Here is a 17,884-nt window from a genome sequence, read left to right as displayed (position 1 = left end):
GGATATTTACCTGAACAAGAATCCTCTCAGCCTCCATCAAAGCGCACTTTTTATACATACATATCAGCATCCAGTGCGGAAACCAGTGAAAAACTAGTCTCAACAGTCCGCATGTTAGAAAAAACCCAGTGTACACAAAGGCGGTTCGCAAGTATGAGAACGAATAACCGGTAATATCCTTGACGTAAGAACATTGAAGAATATGTACACCTACCACCAAAATATCGTCAAGTTCGTCGATTTTCTGACGTTTATCTTCCTGGACCCAGTTTTCCACCTTTCTTTCGCCCGGCATAAGCATCCAAAAGTTGATTTAGATAAATTTTTATTTAATGCTAGGAAATCATAAAGTTTGAAGAGTACCAAGTGCGAAATAGCCGCAAGAAGCGACTCATGTGATAATCCCAACGTTGCGCACTGATACAAATTATAGGCACCAGAAGCGTCCAATATACAGTTTCCTTAAGTTCAATTCAATCAAGTCTCAACATACGTGTTCATGAAAGCTTTTCAGATATCTAATATATTTGCAGGCGTAACTTGGTCATAAAAGTTGTGAATAATGCTAACAATGCACTTTCCGAAACAATGAAGTTAACCGATTTTGGAAGTAAACATAAAAAGCTATGACAGAGAATCAAACGAAATAACATGGATTCGTTCCATTTCATCTGATTCTCATTATTTGATAACGATGAAGCTGAAGAAACGAGTGAATACGGTTCTTGATATCATTAAGCAGTTATGAGAACAGATATACGAAATTAAGACACTCAAGTAACAACTATACCTTTACCCAAACAGCATTTCCGAACTGTTTGAATACTATTGAATTTTTATTTAAATCACTGGTTGATCGATGGTAGGCCAACAGTTAAAACGTGAAAGCACTGGGCGGCCATTTAGTCCAAATGTGGATTGGTCGAAGTTGAACATCAGCATCGTTGAATGTCGACTGAATGGTCTAGAGGTTAACTGTTCGCGCGCATGACCGTAAGTCCTGGGTTCGGATCCCTCGTTCAGGATCGTGGATGCGCATTGATGAAGAGCCCCATAGTACTGCGAAAAGGCCATTCGGTGCCTCCAGGTTTTCGCTGGTGGTCCGAAATTGATCGGTCCATGATCTCAATAAAAAAATCGGTAACCTCCACAACCCTTAACTGACAATACTATTGACGTCGACAACATGGTAATTAGATATGGATCACTTAAATCAGTCGGGTTGAAATGATATGATTTATGTCATATAAAGGCGGGAAATTTTTCATCTTTTCTTACTAATACAATCTAGTCAGTAGAAGCCGTACATCATGATCTCTAGTGACTAGACCGACTTTATCGTTTCAAAAGAATAAGTTGAGGAAATAGACTTTAATCATATCACTGTTGTCCTTCACTCTCATTGGTCGTGGACGACGCAACAGATACAGGATTACTTTGGAAGTGAAAAGGATTTTCCAGATTACCAGACAGTGATACCGTTTGGTATAGTTTATGAGTAGTTAATGAAAACTTCATGATAATCTAGCGCTTTGTAGTCGTATATTATTAAGCCCAACAAAACGGAAGAATGATTTCAAAGTGTTGGAAATCAAAGAAATCCATCTCTAGTTTACACTTAATAGCCTTCATGGGAACGGAAACAGACAATTGATCAAGACAACATACATTCACTTAATTTAACTAGGTTTACATCATTCGATTGCTATTCACAATATCTCAAAACAGAAGTTATCGTAAATTCTATGTACTTATAACAGTGGGAGTGGATATGTATCATTTTGGTCGGATAGCTTTTCGAGTAAATGCAATGACGTAGTAGACATATAAAGTGTTTTAAATCGATGCAGTGTGCAAGTGAATTTTCTAAATCATCATAAATAGTAACGAGATATCATAGAGTTGACTACGTGATGAAGTAGTTGAACACAAATTAATAGGAACTAGGAATGAATTAAAATCAATCGGTTAAAAGTAAAAGTGTGAATTTTAAGGAAGGAATAGAACCAAAGTAAGAGAGAAAATTGATGAAATAAACTGACGATAAAGTCACCGTGGTAAAGAAAGATTTGTTACTGTTTCCTTTCGGATACATGAGTCCAGCCTAAGGCGTTCGATGACTACGGATTTGGGGAATTTGAAAAGAATGGATTTTGACTGTCGACCGATAATCCTGAAGGATTTCAGTGTGCCGACCATATTCTATGTCACGGAGATGTGGGGACTATAAAAGAAGTTTATGGTTTGTCATTATAGGAAAGTCACAAATAGACTACCAATTTTCTGTAAAAATGGGTGATGTGAACATACTATGCTCGCAAACTTACCAATTAATCTTTTGGATTTTTCATAAATACCGATAAATATTGGAGCAGTTGAACGAAAACGTGAGGAAAAATGTATCACGGACACATAATTCATAATACCATTGGCATGTTCTCGAAACAGCTACAAATATAAAAATGTTCTCTCCTAATAATAGGTGAGTTTGTTTTACTTTAGGTTGTACAAATTACTCTATCTTGTATGACCTAGTAGTCAGAGCACTGGGTTATCAAGCCAATGAATAGCATCCCGTCGGGGATATCGCATATTTGAAACCTAGCAGTTACACTGTCCATTCCATGTAAACTAGGGATGTTAAACCTGGGGAAATGTGAACTAATATCATGGCTAGGAACACTCTGAAAGACTACGGCATGGCTATATTGTGTTTTTGAACCATTGATAACCATGTCCAAAGGAACCAAACGTCGCTACTTGTGATAAAACTATTGTACCAAATAGAATGTCAGCGAGAGCATAACTTTTTCTTTTCATGTTAAACCTGGTCTTTATAATATGATGAATGATACGTTGTCGTATGCTGCCTCGGAATCCACATTATCTGTCTTGGCCAAGAGATTTAATTCGGCTAATAACTGCAGATATATCAGATTTCTAGTTAAACCTTAAACAATGGTGCCTAAAACGTCCTTTCTTATTATATCTTATGTAAACCATAGCTAGTCACACAGCTTAATTTTCATAGCTTTCAGATGCATGAAGACGATGTTTTGAGATAAAAGCACAGAGAAAACAGTAACATACAAGAGATAGCCAGATATGAGTCTTTGGCCCTGCATATCTCAGATTAACGAGACGGAGATTATGTCTGATATATGGAAATGTTTTTAAAACTATTTTTTGTATTCATAGAAAATAACAACCTCATACGACTGACGGACAATAACGCTCAACATTTCTACCATAGTATTGTCAAAACGGAGCATCTTAACAAAACTAGACAAGTAAACCCATAAACAACCAATGATGTTTGATTTTTAAGAAAAATAGTAGTGTTTTTTTAGGAACTTGACTGGAAACATGATGGCAAGGCTGAACTCACTGAGTAATCTGTCTGTATACTTTAATAATTTCTCTCTCTTATAGTGTGATGTTTCTGGGTTTTTAACACTGTTTGCTAGTGAAACAGTGTACATACGCTTTGAAAATATAAAATATCAAGGCTTAAGTAGGATATATTCAGCTTGGTCTTCTATACAATAAGGTTCCAAAGCTGCCATGTTATTTACCAATATCTACTTACCATACCTATGACTGTTACTATCATTACCAATCAACTCAGGGATCTTATTTTCGTTATGAATTCAAAACGCTTGAAGATAGTAAGTCGAATAAAAAAACCGCATAATCTTTTCTGGTCTGAGGATTGCTGGTTTGTTCCGACTAGACGTACGTGCATATTCTTTTACTTAAGAAGTCTGAAATCATAGGAGGCCATGTGTGGGTGAACCAAAGTACCGGGCATACATGCACTGAACCCACCACTCTCAGGGGCTGGGGTTAGACGGCGTCATAATCAGTCAATAGATCAGTGTCACCCAAAAGTAGTCTAACGGTTTGATTCTATAAATCTCTTATTCATTATTAGCGGCAGCATAACTGATGTGACACGAACGCCTGTAGTGCGAAAGGTTACCTAGTCGTTAAATTTATTTAGTAACCATTATATACACCATAATGTTGAGAATAAAATCATGCTTAGTGATTTATACAATACTCTGACCATTCCGCTTGCCCTAAGAAGGCTATTCAATCACAGGACTCAACTCTCAGTACTTTCAGAGTAGAAACGTTAAAGAAGTTAGAAAACCCACTGCTCAAACTTTTTTCTCTTTTTGTTCAATGCTACAGTTAACAATGTTGAATGATCATACCCTAATGCCCAAAGCCTAGGATCGTCTTGCCAGCTAACTAGTTTCTACACAGATACTTGAACTCCACACAAATGGAAATAGTTTGCCTTAATCGGAGCTACTATATGTAGTTATTCACAGACCGATGTCTTCCTGGTATAAAGTAGAACACTAACTAATTGTGCTCGCAATTTTCATTCTTTATGGTTTCATTCCTGCATATTTACTTTTCTCGTTTCTGGCTAGCGGACGCGGTTTCCATTTGTGTTTACAGATCAAGTTAAAAAGGCGATCATCACACGACTTCATGGTCATATATTTGAGAGAGTTAAGTGATAAATCTAACCTCCACAAGGCTAAGAATGTTGTTATTCTGACGTAGAGTGCTATTCCGATTAATGCTCATATGCAAGATATCTTTATGTGTCCTGTTTTTTACTAGGTTTCCAGTACAATATCCCAGACCGAAAACTCGTGAAAATTGAACATTTGATATATTTAGTTGTATGGTTTTCTACATGTGGTTGTCTCAAAAACACTGGGAGTACTCTTTAAGTTTGATTGGTTATACTCGTTAGTTTATCCTTTGATGTATACTTTACTTCATTCTTTGACTTTGGTATGGCTGAAGAAGCATCTGAATAAACATTTGATATCCAAACAGAGCATGCCTTACCGACGTACTTTCGTCCACTAGTTCACAGCACTTTCACATGTATTCATGTCCTTTTACCTCTCATTCTATTACTAGCCCTGACTCTTACGTAGAGGACTGACAAGAAGATGCTTGCTGAGATTTGCGATGGGAAAAGAATGTAAGGTAATGAAGCTGTAAATAATTCCCCAAAATCAATAGCTCCTTAAGTGTTCGACATTGGATGATGACCACATTGTTTTAGGTGAACTTGTTTAGCTGAAGGCGTTTGGTCATGCATCCGCACCAGATCACGTTACAGCACAGCGTGGGAAACAGCTCCTACGTCCACTAGCCAGATTAGATCAACCGCTTCTCGATATGTTGATAACGCATAAAATATATCTTTCCAATCTCTTCGCTTCTGACTTCCGATTTTAACTGAGTGAGGAACGATTCGAATATAGGTGTTACTGATTAATAGTTGTCAAACTACAATATTGGTGGTATCTTCAGTACCGAGAAAAGAACAGCACAATGTTGAAGTATATGGCGTCTGTAGGTCGATACTGAGTACTAGGTAGATATCATTATTATTAATGGCTTTATTCAGTATTATATTCGCGTGCAATATAGAATTCTTAGCACGACGTATTTCAACAAGTTTTTTCTTTACCGAAAAAAAACGAAAAAGAAATAAAAAACATGAAAAAATACGAGTCTGTACAAATTATCAAATTTGAGACATGCTTAAGAATTCAGGTTATTTACTAGGTTAACTCCAGCAACCTCCACGTCACAAAGCATAACTTCTATTTAAGGTATTACAGAAATTTTATAGATTTGGTTGCGTGCATGGACTTTAATGTATTTACGTTTCGTTCTACCAGAAGATATACAAAGAGAAAGATATGAATGAAGTTGATTGTTATTATCTGATAAGATAACAACTGCCGGGAGTTTGGAAGACTTAAGATGTCTATCCACATTCATATTATTAATGACCTCAAAAGATTCACCACACACCCTGCTTACTACCGTCAGTACTCTCCCCAATACACCAAAGTCTTTTTCCAAGAGCCCAGTAAAGAACAATGGAAAACAATAAAGAATAATAGGTAATATGCAGGAATTGATAATTTGTAAGAGTAAGTGGTCAGTGATCCCAAAGGCATGCAGACTCTTTATGTAGTAAGTCGAACGGTAAACTTTTTTCGATAACAGTAAAGCATGAGAAGACCAAGAAAGATCAGAGGACAAGTAACACCAAGATATTTGACCTTCCACACTGCGTTTATCAAAGTGTTTCCAACGGCACAAGGATTATGTGGCCCAAAAATAGTGCATAGATGTTGTCCATGTCTCAGGCTAAAGTTAACAGCCAATATTTAGATAGATTAAGTAAGTGACCGCTGCCGACAGACCACCATTCAATACAAGACAAAAACTCGTTCATTTGTATGGTATGTTAGGAGGTAGAGATCGGCATACATACAGTGAGGTCTTCCACATATTTCACAAAAGTGTTTTCTGTGGAAGATGGCAGACTATGCGGAAAAAAGGGGAGAGGAAAGGTGAAAGAAAAGCTCCTTGTTGTGCACCTTCATGAGACAGTAGAGACGTTGAAAACTTTCCTTTAATCACAGTGTACTCTTCTCTTCCAGAGAGGTAGGAACATAGCCAGTTGGTTATCCAGCTGTCAGTGTCGACGCTGATCAGCTTGTTAAGTAAAAGGGTGTCTTGGAATAGAATCAAAAGCAGAAGTAAAGTCCAGGAAAGCGCATCTAACATGCTTCTTACCCTTTTAGGGTCACGTGAGTCGCGTGGGGTCGCGTGGGCCAGTCCATGGCATATCATTGATTGATGCGCGTTGACTATCCTTGACTTTGACAGGGATCAATGATCTGTTCGATATTCAGTGACCCTACACCCTTTTCCAACCCGAACACTATATTGTGATGCAGAAAAGTAACGGCATCTAATGTGCTTCTTTTGCATTTGTAAGCAAACTGATATGGATCACAGTGCTCCTTTATTGCAGGTTGAAGTGGGTGTATCAGTAATTTCTCCATTATTTCGAAGAAAGGTGAAGTTATTGCAATGGGTCTAAGTTTCACATTTTTATCACTAGATACTTTCTTTGGTATAGGGGTTATCTTTATCTTTCTCCACATTTTCGGTAAGACATTAGTTGAGAAGGATCTGTTAAAGATATTCGTTAATGGATAACATAAAACATCAGCACATTTTTTGAAAAGGAGGTTCGAGATACCATCAGTTCCTAATCATTGGGATGAATTAAGTGACTGGAGACATTTTCGGACATCACTTTCAATAAAACTAGGAACACAATTATTCTTCAAACCCTCGGATATAGGGAGCATGATGTCAGATGACTGACGTATAAAGGACTTATTTAAGTCACAAACATTCAGCTGGTCATCTCTTCTAATCTGCCTGTCCCCTGTTAGTTCTTGTAAGAGTTTCCACATACTTGGAGGGTTTTTACAAGATAGGAGTTTTTGAGTAAACATAGAGTTGAGATGTCTACTTTCTACGTTAATTAGACCATTTAACTTACAAACTTCAGTAGTGTTTTTCTCCTTGTACTTTCATTCGGTTACCCTCTGTAGTTGCTTTAGTTGTGGAGATGTAAGTCGATCAAAACTTTAAAAAGTGGTTTCAGTAAGACAAATAATATGAAAACATAATTCTAGATAACAAGTGATGACATCAGTGGTGTTTACTAGTGAGTCATCTGTAAAGAATTCTCAGTTAGTCATACGAAACACGTTTTTCAGATTTTGTATATTTTCTTCTGAGTAATTCTTATAACTTTTTTGTCTGGCGTAAGGGTGTACTCTTTCCATGTTTTCTATATGCTTTAGGTGAAACACAAATTATACAGTGATCTGAGCTAGACGATAGAGCACGTTTACGAGTCACATATGCACCCACATCATTAATAAAAACTAAGGCTAAATAATCATCCAAACGGGTAGGAAAATCTACTACATTTTGGTGATCTAGTGATGAAAGGAAGCCACAGTCACATGAATTAAAATCACCACATACAATTAAAAATGAACCACTGAAGGCAGCAACAGAGAATTCAGTAAATTTATCAGCGAAAATAGCTAGCGCGGATGATGTGCAGTCTGGAGTCATGCAGATGTTGGTAACATAAACATATTTTTAATTATCCAGGTGTTTTAGACGGCATCTTAAAGTTAGACATGCGATAAAGTCATTTGAAAACTTGAAACAAGCAAGAGTAGATGGACGCCAGTTAACGTTTGCAAACGTAGCTACACCGCCGCCACACCTCTTTTTATTACTTGATCGATCCTGACGATAGATTTCGAAATCAGGTAGTGATATTAAGCAATCATCCTACAAATCAGTTAACCAAGATTCTTGAATTGTGACGACATCACTATTACGATACATGTTTTGATTTAGTAGGAATTGAAGATAGTTCGCCTTGTTAATTAGTGATCGGCAGTTAGAATTTAGCAGGTCGGGAATCAGTATTTGATTATTGTTCATTCTCTTCAGTGCATATTGCCAACCACAAAGATGTCTCTTATTGTGCTTTTTTGTAATTTTTGCAGCGAAGGGACGTAAGCTTTTCATAAACGCGGCTGTATAGGTTATGTGATTAATATATATAATGAGATGTTAAAGCAAATAAAAAACAGGCAACTATTTTAAATATTTAGAAGGCAGAAACAGGTAGCCCAGATATTCAAGCAGGCCATTTATCATGAGCATTTCGATGTCAGTCACTAACAGGACTGTAACTATTCTCCTTATGACTGCATTGTTAACAGCTAGCGTGCTTTGATATTGGTCAAAACTTGTCCCTAAAGGAGGTAATTTGAGAAAGCGTCTAATGTAACAGTCAAAGGTAAGTGTTCCGGCGTCAACCAGTTACACGAGCACTTACATACCATTAATACCATTAAAGAAGCACACAATGGATTATCACCAAAGTTGGCTGGGTTTTTTAATATTGACTGCATTATTTAGAGAAGTCAAAATATTGATCAACACTGAGGTAAAACAGTGACTGTTCGCACTAATCGGCAAACTTATTCATTAACGACCGAAATGAAAAAACAGGTATGGAACCCTATTACTCTGTAGTAAAAATGACAAGCATAATGAGCTGTTATGACAAGTCTCGCCCACTAGTGTAAGTAACCAACATAAGCTGTATGTGTAAGTAACGGTGGTCTACTCAAACAAGACGGGAAGGGTGTGACTTAACGGTCGCCGAGGTCACACTTCGCGGTTAATACACACCGTAGATAACCTTCTCACGGTATCCACGTTATGAATCTACCTTGATGACCGTATAGAACAAACTTGATTTTGCAAGAGAAATGTACCATTCTCAATAGATTGAGAAAACGGAATTCCATTGCTCTTAGTTGAGGGGGTCCATAACGTATACCTAATTGATGCTCGTTGTCTGCCCTCGATCTTGATGAGGATCAGTAAACTGGTGGACATTTATCAATGTCTTTAGGATGACTTCGGTAACCATCAGCGATCATATGCCTGTTAAACAATAGGGATCTCAGATCTGGCAGAACATGTAGTCAGTCAAGAGCCCGTTGCTAAATATCGATGATAGAATACAGTCTTCAGTATCAGATCAAAGCAATCAATAAGCCTGTTTGCAAACTGAAGGGCTTATTCCTCAATGCAGCCCCAATTCAGGAGGTCAAAATTACAGTTTTACAGTTCTTAGTCTCAATAGTCCTACCAGCAACGACAATCGTGCCGTAGGGCTCCTAAGAAAATAGTACTTTCAAGGACCTGAACCGTTACATCACCGAGAGTTTCGCCCGCAACTCAAGAAGGGTCTAAGAAATGAACCTTAGGACTGAATTGTTGTATCAGAAGCTGCAGCATCTAAGCAAGGGTACTGCAGTCAAGGATACTGTTTACTCTGTTAAACTCAGGGAAGCATCCTTATTCTTCGAAACGCCTCTTGGTGTGATGTTCTTAAATTCGCTAGGCCAACGTATGGTCCTAGAGAACTGAAGCCTAGCACGCATCACACCACTTTACAAAAGACGCCACCGCAATGAATTTTCAAACTATCGGCCGGTAGCAATTCTGTCAGTATCCTGAAAGGTTACGAAGTCTTTGATTTACGACAGCCTTCCACATTACTTGTCATCAATAAGCCTACTTTAACCTCAACTACATGGATCAAGGAAGGGCCATCCCCCGTACAATCAAATTGCCGACTGAAGTGGATAGATTGACAGTCGTCACATGCAGACAGTTCCAGTTACAACATTTTCCTTAGTTGGGGAGTCACTTAGCTCCACTCGATACTTCAAGTCGGAGTAAAAGAGAGCTACTGGCTCCCCAGGCTTAAGGTTTGCGCCATTTAAATGCCCAAAACATACAATGTCTCCATGTTTTAGAGTTACTCCACCCATAACCCTTGCATAGTTGACGTAGGTTCCATTCATGCTATGATCATAGAGAATTGAACCCCTTTTCGCCGAGCGTTCTATAGTTGCATGATTTCGTGATATCGTTCGGCTGTTAATGCAGCTTTCAATTGGGTAGTCAGGGGGAATTTTCGTGTTAATACGTCCAATGAGGATTTCCTTTTGGCCAGGCTTCAATTTTATCTTTTTAGGACGATATTGGTCACTTGAAGAACTGACACACCCAGCTTGTTCACGTTTGTTCTGATCTAAATCGCCTATCCATCTTAGAGTGACGGTACTCATTATGGGAAGAACATGTGAAGACCAATTCGCTAACCGGGACTGTAAAACTTATTTTAAAACCATCCACCATCCAGTTGATGTGATATACATTGGCTTCTCAAAAGCTTTTGATAAAGCGAGTCATATGTCTCATTAAGAAGTTCAAACTGTCGAATAACAAGTCGCCGTTAGAGCATTGGCTTATTTTGTACCTAAATAATTGACTCTATAAGGTACGGTAAACTTTACTTTTCCTCAGACGACAGAATGTCTCTATGGGGCTGTCTAGGGTTTGATCTTGTGAACTATTCTGCTTTTAATCCATATAAATTACTTTTCTCACCAAGTATCACCTGAGTTGTTACTTGTTGCCGACGGCTTCAAACTTTGGAGAGAAGTTTAAAACCAGAATGATCAGCTGGCACTTTATAAGGATCTGACTGGTTATCAAAGTTGGGTGGATAACGACGGACTTACTTTCAACATTTGAAAGTGCAGAGTGGTCCATCTGAGACATGTTACTAAATACATATACAACTTGGGGAATCCTCTCGATAGATATCTCAAACTGAGAAAGATCCAGAAGTGTTTGTCCGACGTGGTACAAAGTCTTTAGCTGTGATAAGAATAACTTTCGAACAAACATTTCACTGAAAATTCTGAAACGCCTTTCTGGTCAGTTTGACAGCAAACCTTTTCACTTAACATTGAAAAGTTTTATTTGACGCCATTTAGTGAAAGAAATATTGTGTTTCCTCCTCCACTCGTGAAGGATAATGATGCACTAGGACGTACTAACTATGAACTACGAAATTAGTTCGTAACTCAAGCTAAAACTTAATAAAGAGTGCTTCAACTCACTGAATCTTTAGCAATTAGAATATGAGGCTCTCAAATGTAACCATCTGGTGACTTATGATGTAAAAATCATCTCTGCACACTCCCTTAAATACTTATTTAAGCTCAGTTTTAACAGGAAATGCCTTTGGGCAACGCCCAGAAATTAGAGGACCAACAAAACAGGATAGACAGTAAGCACACTTACTACTCATCATGATTTGTTAACTTATAGAATCTGATGGCGGCTTAGGCTGCCCAAGGAACTTTTCAAGAGGAAACGTGACATATTCACGATAGTATCTCGCTATTACAAACTGAAGTTCCTTGTTTGCCTGCTAAATATACCTGGATTCTCAACTGAAGGCAGAAGTAATCCTTTGGCAGTAAATAGGGAAGCGCGCGAAGCGAAATGTTCTTCTTTTTCGTCCACAACCATTCGAACCATTTGATCTGACACAGTATCTGAAACATCTCGAAAGACACTAAATTGACTACTTATGTGCACTTCTAACACAAAATCAAGGGTCAGTTGTCTACTCAACGAAGTAAGTTCTCTCGCAACCTAAAACACAGAGCCCAAAGGACAAATAACCGACAGTTTCTTACCAAATGAAAATTCGACAGACCTCTTTGGAGGAGGGTTTATGAAAAAAGTTGCTACTGCAAATACACAGGCTGTAAACGAGCAAACAAAATCTAAGTATTTTCCCTTGCTATTAAAGACATGTAAACTATTTTGCTAAACCTTAACTATTCAGGCGAACTGCAACAGTAACCGCTTTATTTCAAGCACAGAACAAAAGTTTGGACCGAGTGGTCTAGATTTACAGAAAGTACATATATCTGTTTACAGGTGAAATCATAGTTTACAACGAGATTAATAACAGTCGGATGTTCTCCAGACATCTTCGTTGTAAATGCAAAGTTTGAATGTCATTAACCATAAGTTTGAAAATAATTTACACTCACCAGTTAATACGTTGTTTGCAAGAAATGTCCTAATTTTCTACTCAATATGAATTTGTATACGCTGATATTATGTACGTCTATTTTGTCTCACCACAGCACGTGTAGGTGAGAAAGTAGATGTATAGATAAATAATAGTTCGTCAAAAAAAGTGCTGTTGCAATACAAAGTTTAATAAAACAATAGTCTCATTGGTATGTGGAAGTGTCGAGTCGCGGTCTGCTATGATCACCACTACAGGAAAACCACGTGCCCGGTTTTAGGTTAGACCCCTCCGAAGGCCAAATATATGAAGTCAGTTGAAGGTTGTAGTGAGATGTATTTGTTGGCGATTTCGTGATATCGAAATAATACAGAGACCGCGCCAAAGTTTGCAGGTGGGACTACCGTGCGTAGGTGTGTAAGTTCAAGGTCACAAGCAACGATAAAGTGTATTTTTAGCACACTTATACACAGATATGGCAAGAAGATCACTGGTACATTTGGTCATAATAATAATTGTTTCCATTATGCCAGTCGCGTTTTCTTTGTAAAAGTAGGGCACGGTCAAGAAATCGTGCCACGGGTTCTCGCTCACATGATACATATTGTGGAGGATTTCGTATGTTTTTAATTATCAGCCACTAACAGCTTTTTTTTCCATCACATGTCAATTTTAGTAATATTTGTGCTTGTTACATAGCGTTTATTCCAGTCTATTAGCAGCTTGACGTATTTGTTGCTCATAACCTGGGTGAATGTATCGGAAGCCTGATTTGGTTAGTTGTAATAATGCAAACTCAGGCAAGCGAAATTCACCATTTATCAAGTCAAAAGTAGACCGAACTCAGAGTTTCAAGCAAAAATGAGCTCTGAAATTATTTACATATAACTCACCTCCCTAATTATGGTAGTGATGAACATGGATGTTGGTAGCTGTTTATAAAATGCAGGTTGAAGCAATTAAACGTCAAATCATTTGCGAATATTATGTTACTTGCTAATATACAGCTGTAGACAGTTCTATCCATCATAAGTATCATCGTTTTCGACCGAACTGACATATTATTATGTGAGCTATCTGAGAAAGAAAAATTATGCGAGTAACAATTGAAGTTGATAGCCTTTTCTGCCCGCTTTCTGAACATACATAGGAATTGCGTATAACATTACTGTGAGTGTTACATAAATTAGCAAAATATTTTTCATAAGTAAAGTGAGACGTGTTTGTTTGAGCGTAGTAACTAAAACGTGTCGTAGTTAATACTAGTTTATGATGTGTCTGTTATAGGGTTAACAAACAAAGTTCTATTAACGGAATCCGAAATCACAGACGAAATCATAAACAAAGTTTTAATGCATGTTGATGAGTAATATCTAAATAGTGATTACCAGTTATTTCATTATTGTATGCAAATAGTGAGTTGCCAATAGTATTATGAACATTGTAATTGGATTTTTCTCAGGTTTCATATTACTAATTAAAGTCTTTGAATACGTTTATCTGGTGCTTGCAGTTTGTTTGTTAACACCATATAACTAGATGAAATTCTAGGAGGGTTAGAAAATGAAGAGCAATGTTTACAGCAAGCAAGACACTTAAAGGTACATCTTGTCAGCCGCTATTTCATTTACTTATTGAACTTCATACTGATAAGGAAGTTTATTCGTTTGTTTCACGATTGATTTGTTGTTTTTCAGAATTGCATTGAGTAAGCTAGAAAGCTATCCATACGTTTTCTGTTATACAACTTATGACTTATGTCAACTAATTGAAAGGCTCAAACCTTTCTAATAATCAAGTCTATGAAGGTAAACAACTTGGCGAATTTCTGAATATGAAAGATTATGCAGAGAAACAGTCTACAAATTGATGATAACTGTGTTTTATATTGACTACTGCCACGTTTATTCATCTAATGGGTTATCTAAATATAAATATAACAACTGTACAGTTTTTTGCATTATAAATCTTGTTATTGTGTGTAATTATAGTCTAGTTCGGTACTAATACTACTTTGATAATGGACCTAATCCGAAAACGGTAAATTTGTCATATGATTTCCTAATCTGTAAGATCTTAGTTGGAAGTCGCATCACTATCTACACTGACCCATCGTATCGTGACAATTAACAATGGTACTTAGTACCTCTGAAGAACACATTTTTGCTGGAGATAGAATGATATATTTAATGTGAATAGTAGTAATTTACACATAATCAGCACGTTTCCAAGACTAAGCCATCCCATCCGATTGAATGAATGTCCCTATGTCCACTACTGCCGACCTTCTCCAAGTGTCACATGTCTAATATACATCTTTTCAGTCATTATATGGTTGGCTTCGGAGACCATGTGGTTAGGATACAATGTCACTACAATTATTCACCTGAATATACTGTTACAGTGAAAAAACTTATGCATACAACGCAACATTCTGGCGAAACATCTAAATGGATGCAATACTACAAGTTCTCGTACCGAGACTGGTACCTATAAAGCAAACACTTGGTAGCTTTTTATTTTCACAAACAGTTACCCGTTAAAATTGTTGGTATACGTCCCCATAAAAGTATGAAGAAGACGGAAATAAAAATCGGGGAAAAGTTTATCGATGCATCATTACTACTGGTATAGAAACAGCAACATTTGATGCAGAAAAATCAGTTTAAAGATTGGATATATAGCTAAGTTAAAAATACAACTACAAAGAACTTCTCACAGTAAATAGTTCTTGTCAGGTCTCTACACTTTGTTGTATTTCGATCCACGTTTTCTATCGTAAAGAATAATACACAAGGACAAGCGTTAGAGAAACGACAGCCTTAGCTACTTATTGGTGATTATGAAGCAAAAATTGACTTCGGTGAATGTGTACATGATGAAAAAAACAGACTGTAAAGGTTATGGTTGTTATTTTACTTAACACTGTACTCTCTATATGCACTCTCTTCGAATAAACAGTCTTCCTCACTCCAATCTTGACTTCCCTTCCTTCATCCCATCCTACTTCACCTTGATAAATATCACAACTCATTATTCTTCATTACCACTGTTAGGATATTCACAAGAATATCCCGAAAATTATATTGAGTCTAATTCTAACGTAAAGTGGTATGTCTTCACATGTTTTCAGACTTTTCACGTGTCGCTTCTTATTGTTCAATATTTACAGTTGTCCTAACTATAAATTCCACGTGTCGTTTTCCTATTGGTTAATATTCACGGTCATCCTAACTGTATAAATATGCATTGTCTGCAAATTTTTTCGTTTTGCTTCTGACCTCATAAACAATTCTTACTTGACGGTTGTGTTCTGATTTACTGGAGTTTGGGGAACAGAATGGGGTCGTACTAGGATATCTGAATTTGGTCAATCGGTAGTTGAGTCCCCCAGGGTACAGTTTTGGGGCCAGTGTTATTCCTCATGTACGTAAATAACCTCCCTCGTCTACTATCGTCATCGGTCTTGCTCTATGCTGACGATGCCAAGATATAAAGAGTGATATAAAGTAAGGGTGATAGCTTAGAACTCCAAAATGACCTGGAGAGGTCCCGAACCTGGCAACTGCCGAAAATACTTCCAAGTGTATTGTGATGCATATTGGCCACCACGGTACAGATACATAGACGGTGAATAACACTGAGCTACCTATTGTCCAGACACACAATGACTAAGGAGTCATCGTTAGTCAAGACTTAAAGACTACTGCACACTGCCGTGCAATAGCCGCCAGAGGTTTTAGAACTTTATGGTCCATACGCAGGGCTTTTAGTCATTTCAACGCTAAAACCTTTCTGACTTTGTATACAGTGTTCGTACGCCCTAAATTTGAGTACTGCATACAAGCAGCTATCCCCTGCCTGAAAAAAGACAGTGAACTCGTGGAAAGGGTTCAGAGAACAGCAACTAAGCTGATTCCCGGAATAGCGAAGCTCCCGTATGGTACTAGACTGACCAAGCTAAACCTATTTCCGCTGTCATATCGAAGAATCTGAGGCGACTTGATTACAGTTTTCAATTGCTTGATGATAAATTTGCACCTGATATGCCCTCATTTTTCTTGTCTCCCAAAACAGGAAATTTACGAGGACACTCCAAAAATTTCACAAGCTCAGAACGAATCACTTGTCAGCTGACTACTGACTTTCCCATCGAATCATCAACGAATGGAATCCATCACCTCAGCACGTGGTTGAGGCTCCATCCGTCGATTCTTTCAAAAGAAAGCTGGATCAGCTGAGAGACCATCATTGCCAGGACCAACACAGGCCATCAAGCCTCCTGTCCTTTCCAAACTGAAACTTATGCACTACAAAACAGAGAGAGCTATATAAATGTTCTTCTCAATGATTTTGTGGTTTCGCTGTATCATAAGATCACTTAAATATGAGAAAACATGATGTTCATGCAACCCAGCAAACCCTCAGCAATTGAAATACGGTGTGACCGCCTCTTGTCAGGGTCGTTGGAACTGAGAGGCGGGTGACTTTGAAAGGATCTGACTTTTTTAAAGTGCGGAATTAATAAAAGGTTATTATTTCGAACAATTGCTTAAATTATCCTTCCATGTAATGCTAATGCATTATACGGCCCAAACGTAATGAGTTAAGTGTTTCTAAACGTAAATACTTGTCTCTCGTAATCATATTTGTATGATATATTTATCGTAATCACGAAAATTCTAGCCTAAATCCTGCCACGGAGGTATTCTTTCTGTATAGTCGTGAGCTGGTTCCTAAGATGTAAAGTAACCTCTATCTACTGATTTCTTAGCCTGTCTCTTAAAACTCGGTTGGAAAGACGAATTGCGATCCCGAAGCTGCATACGAACTAACGCTTTTTTCATCCTGTCCTCAGTAAAGAAAAGTAGTATTCCAGTTGACGTGTTTTAGCAATTATAATGTGTCTTCTTGTGACGATCCAATATCCCTTGGATGTGTTGTCCCCCTCACTAAGTCGCTAAATGAATTTCATTTCCATATTCGGACACAAAAATAAATTTATATACGAAATTATCTGTGTACAACTAGTAGAGATTCTAAAATTGTTAATTGTTCGTGTGGGCTGTCGTTACGCTCACTGTGGTGAACATTTTTAAGAAAAATGAAGTAATGAATGTGTGTTTAATTATTCCTAACCCACTTAGTGTTATCAATCAGTTTGCTCTAACTATCCAGAAACTGAAACATTAACCTTCGACTACAGTTTACTCACAAATTATCTAGCATCACAACAAGTCATATAACTTGTGACTTTGTATGTTAAATTTTACTAGAAGTACGTTCATATCATGCTTCTACATTTTGCTATTACCTTCAGTGGGATAACATTTATCTGCTCAACGTAGCATGTTTCTCCTACAAACGTTAATATGGGAACAGCTATTTTAATATTACAATTTTTTCAATTTGTGTAAGGGTAAATAAATTGTTCTTGACTTTTTAGATCTTCCTATCGTAGTATACTGTGTTTATCAACTAGTATTCGTGAGCTGAAAAAGCCATCATGTAAAGCGAATA

At 37.5% G+C, this 17,884-nt stretch overlaps 1 protein-coding gene across 1 annotated transcript; it reads right to left on the bottom strand.

The window, feature by feature from the left end:
* Positions 1–10,121: 10,121 nt before the first annotated feature.
* Smp_096920 (hypothetical protein) lies at positions 10,122–10,595 on the bottom strand (the record flags this gene model as incomplete). The annotated part of the gene is made up of 1 exon (XM_018795621.1): positions 10,122–10,595. One exon carries the CDS (start codon positions 10,593–10,595, stop codon positions 10,122–10,124), a length of 474 nt encoding a protein of 157 aa, XP_018649915.1.
* Between the last annotated feature and the right edge of the window lie 7,289 nt (positions 10,596–17,884).

The sequence above is a fragment of the Schistosoma mansoni genome, chromosome 2 (genome assembly GCF_000237925.1).
Source record: "Schistosoma mansoni strain Puerto Rico chromosome 2, complete genome".
NCBI lineage: Eukaryota > Metazoa > Platyhelminthes > Trematoda > Strigeidida > Schistosomatidae > Schistosoma > Schistosoma mansoni.
Note: the sequence above shows the minus strand (reverse complement) of the source record. Positions and strands in the feature narration are given on the sequence as shown.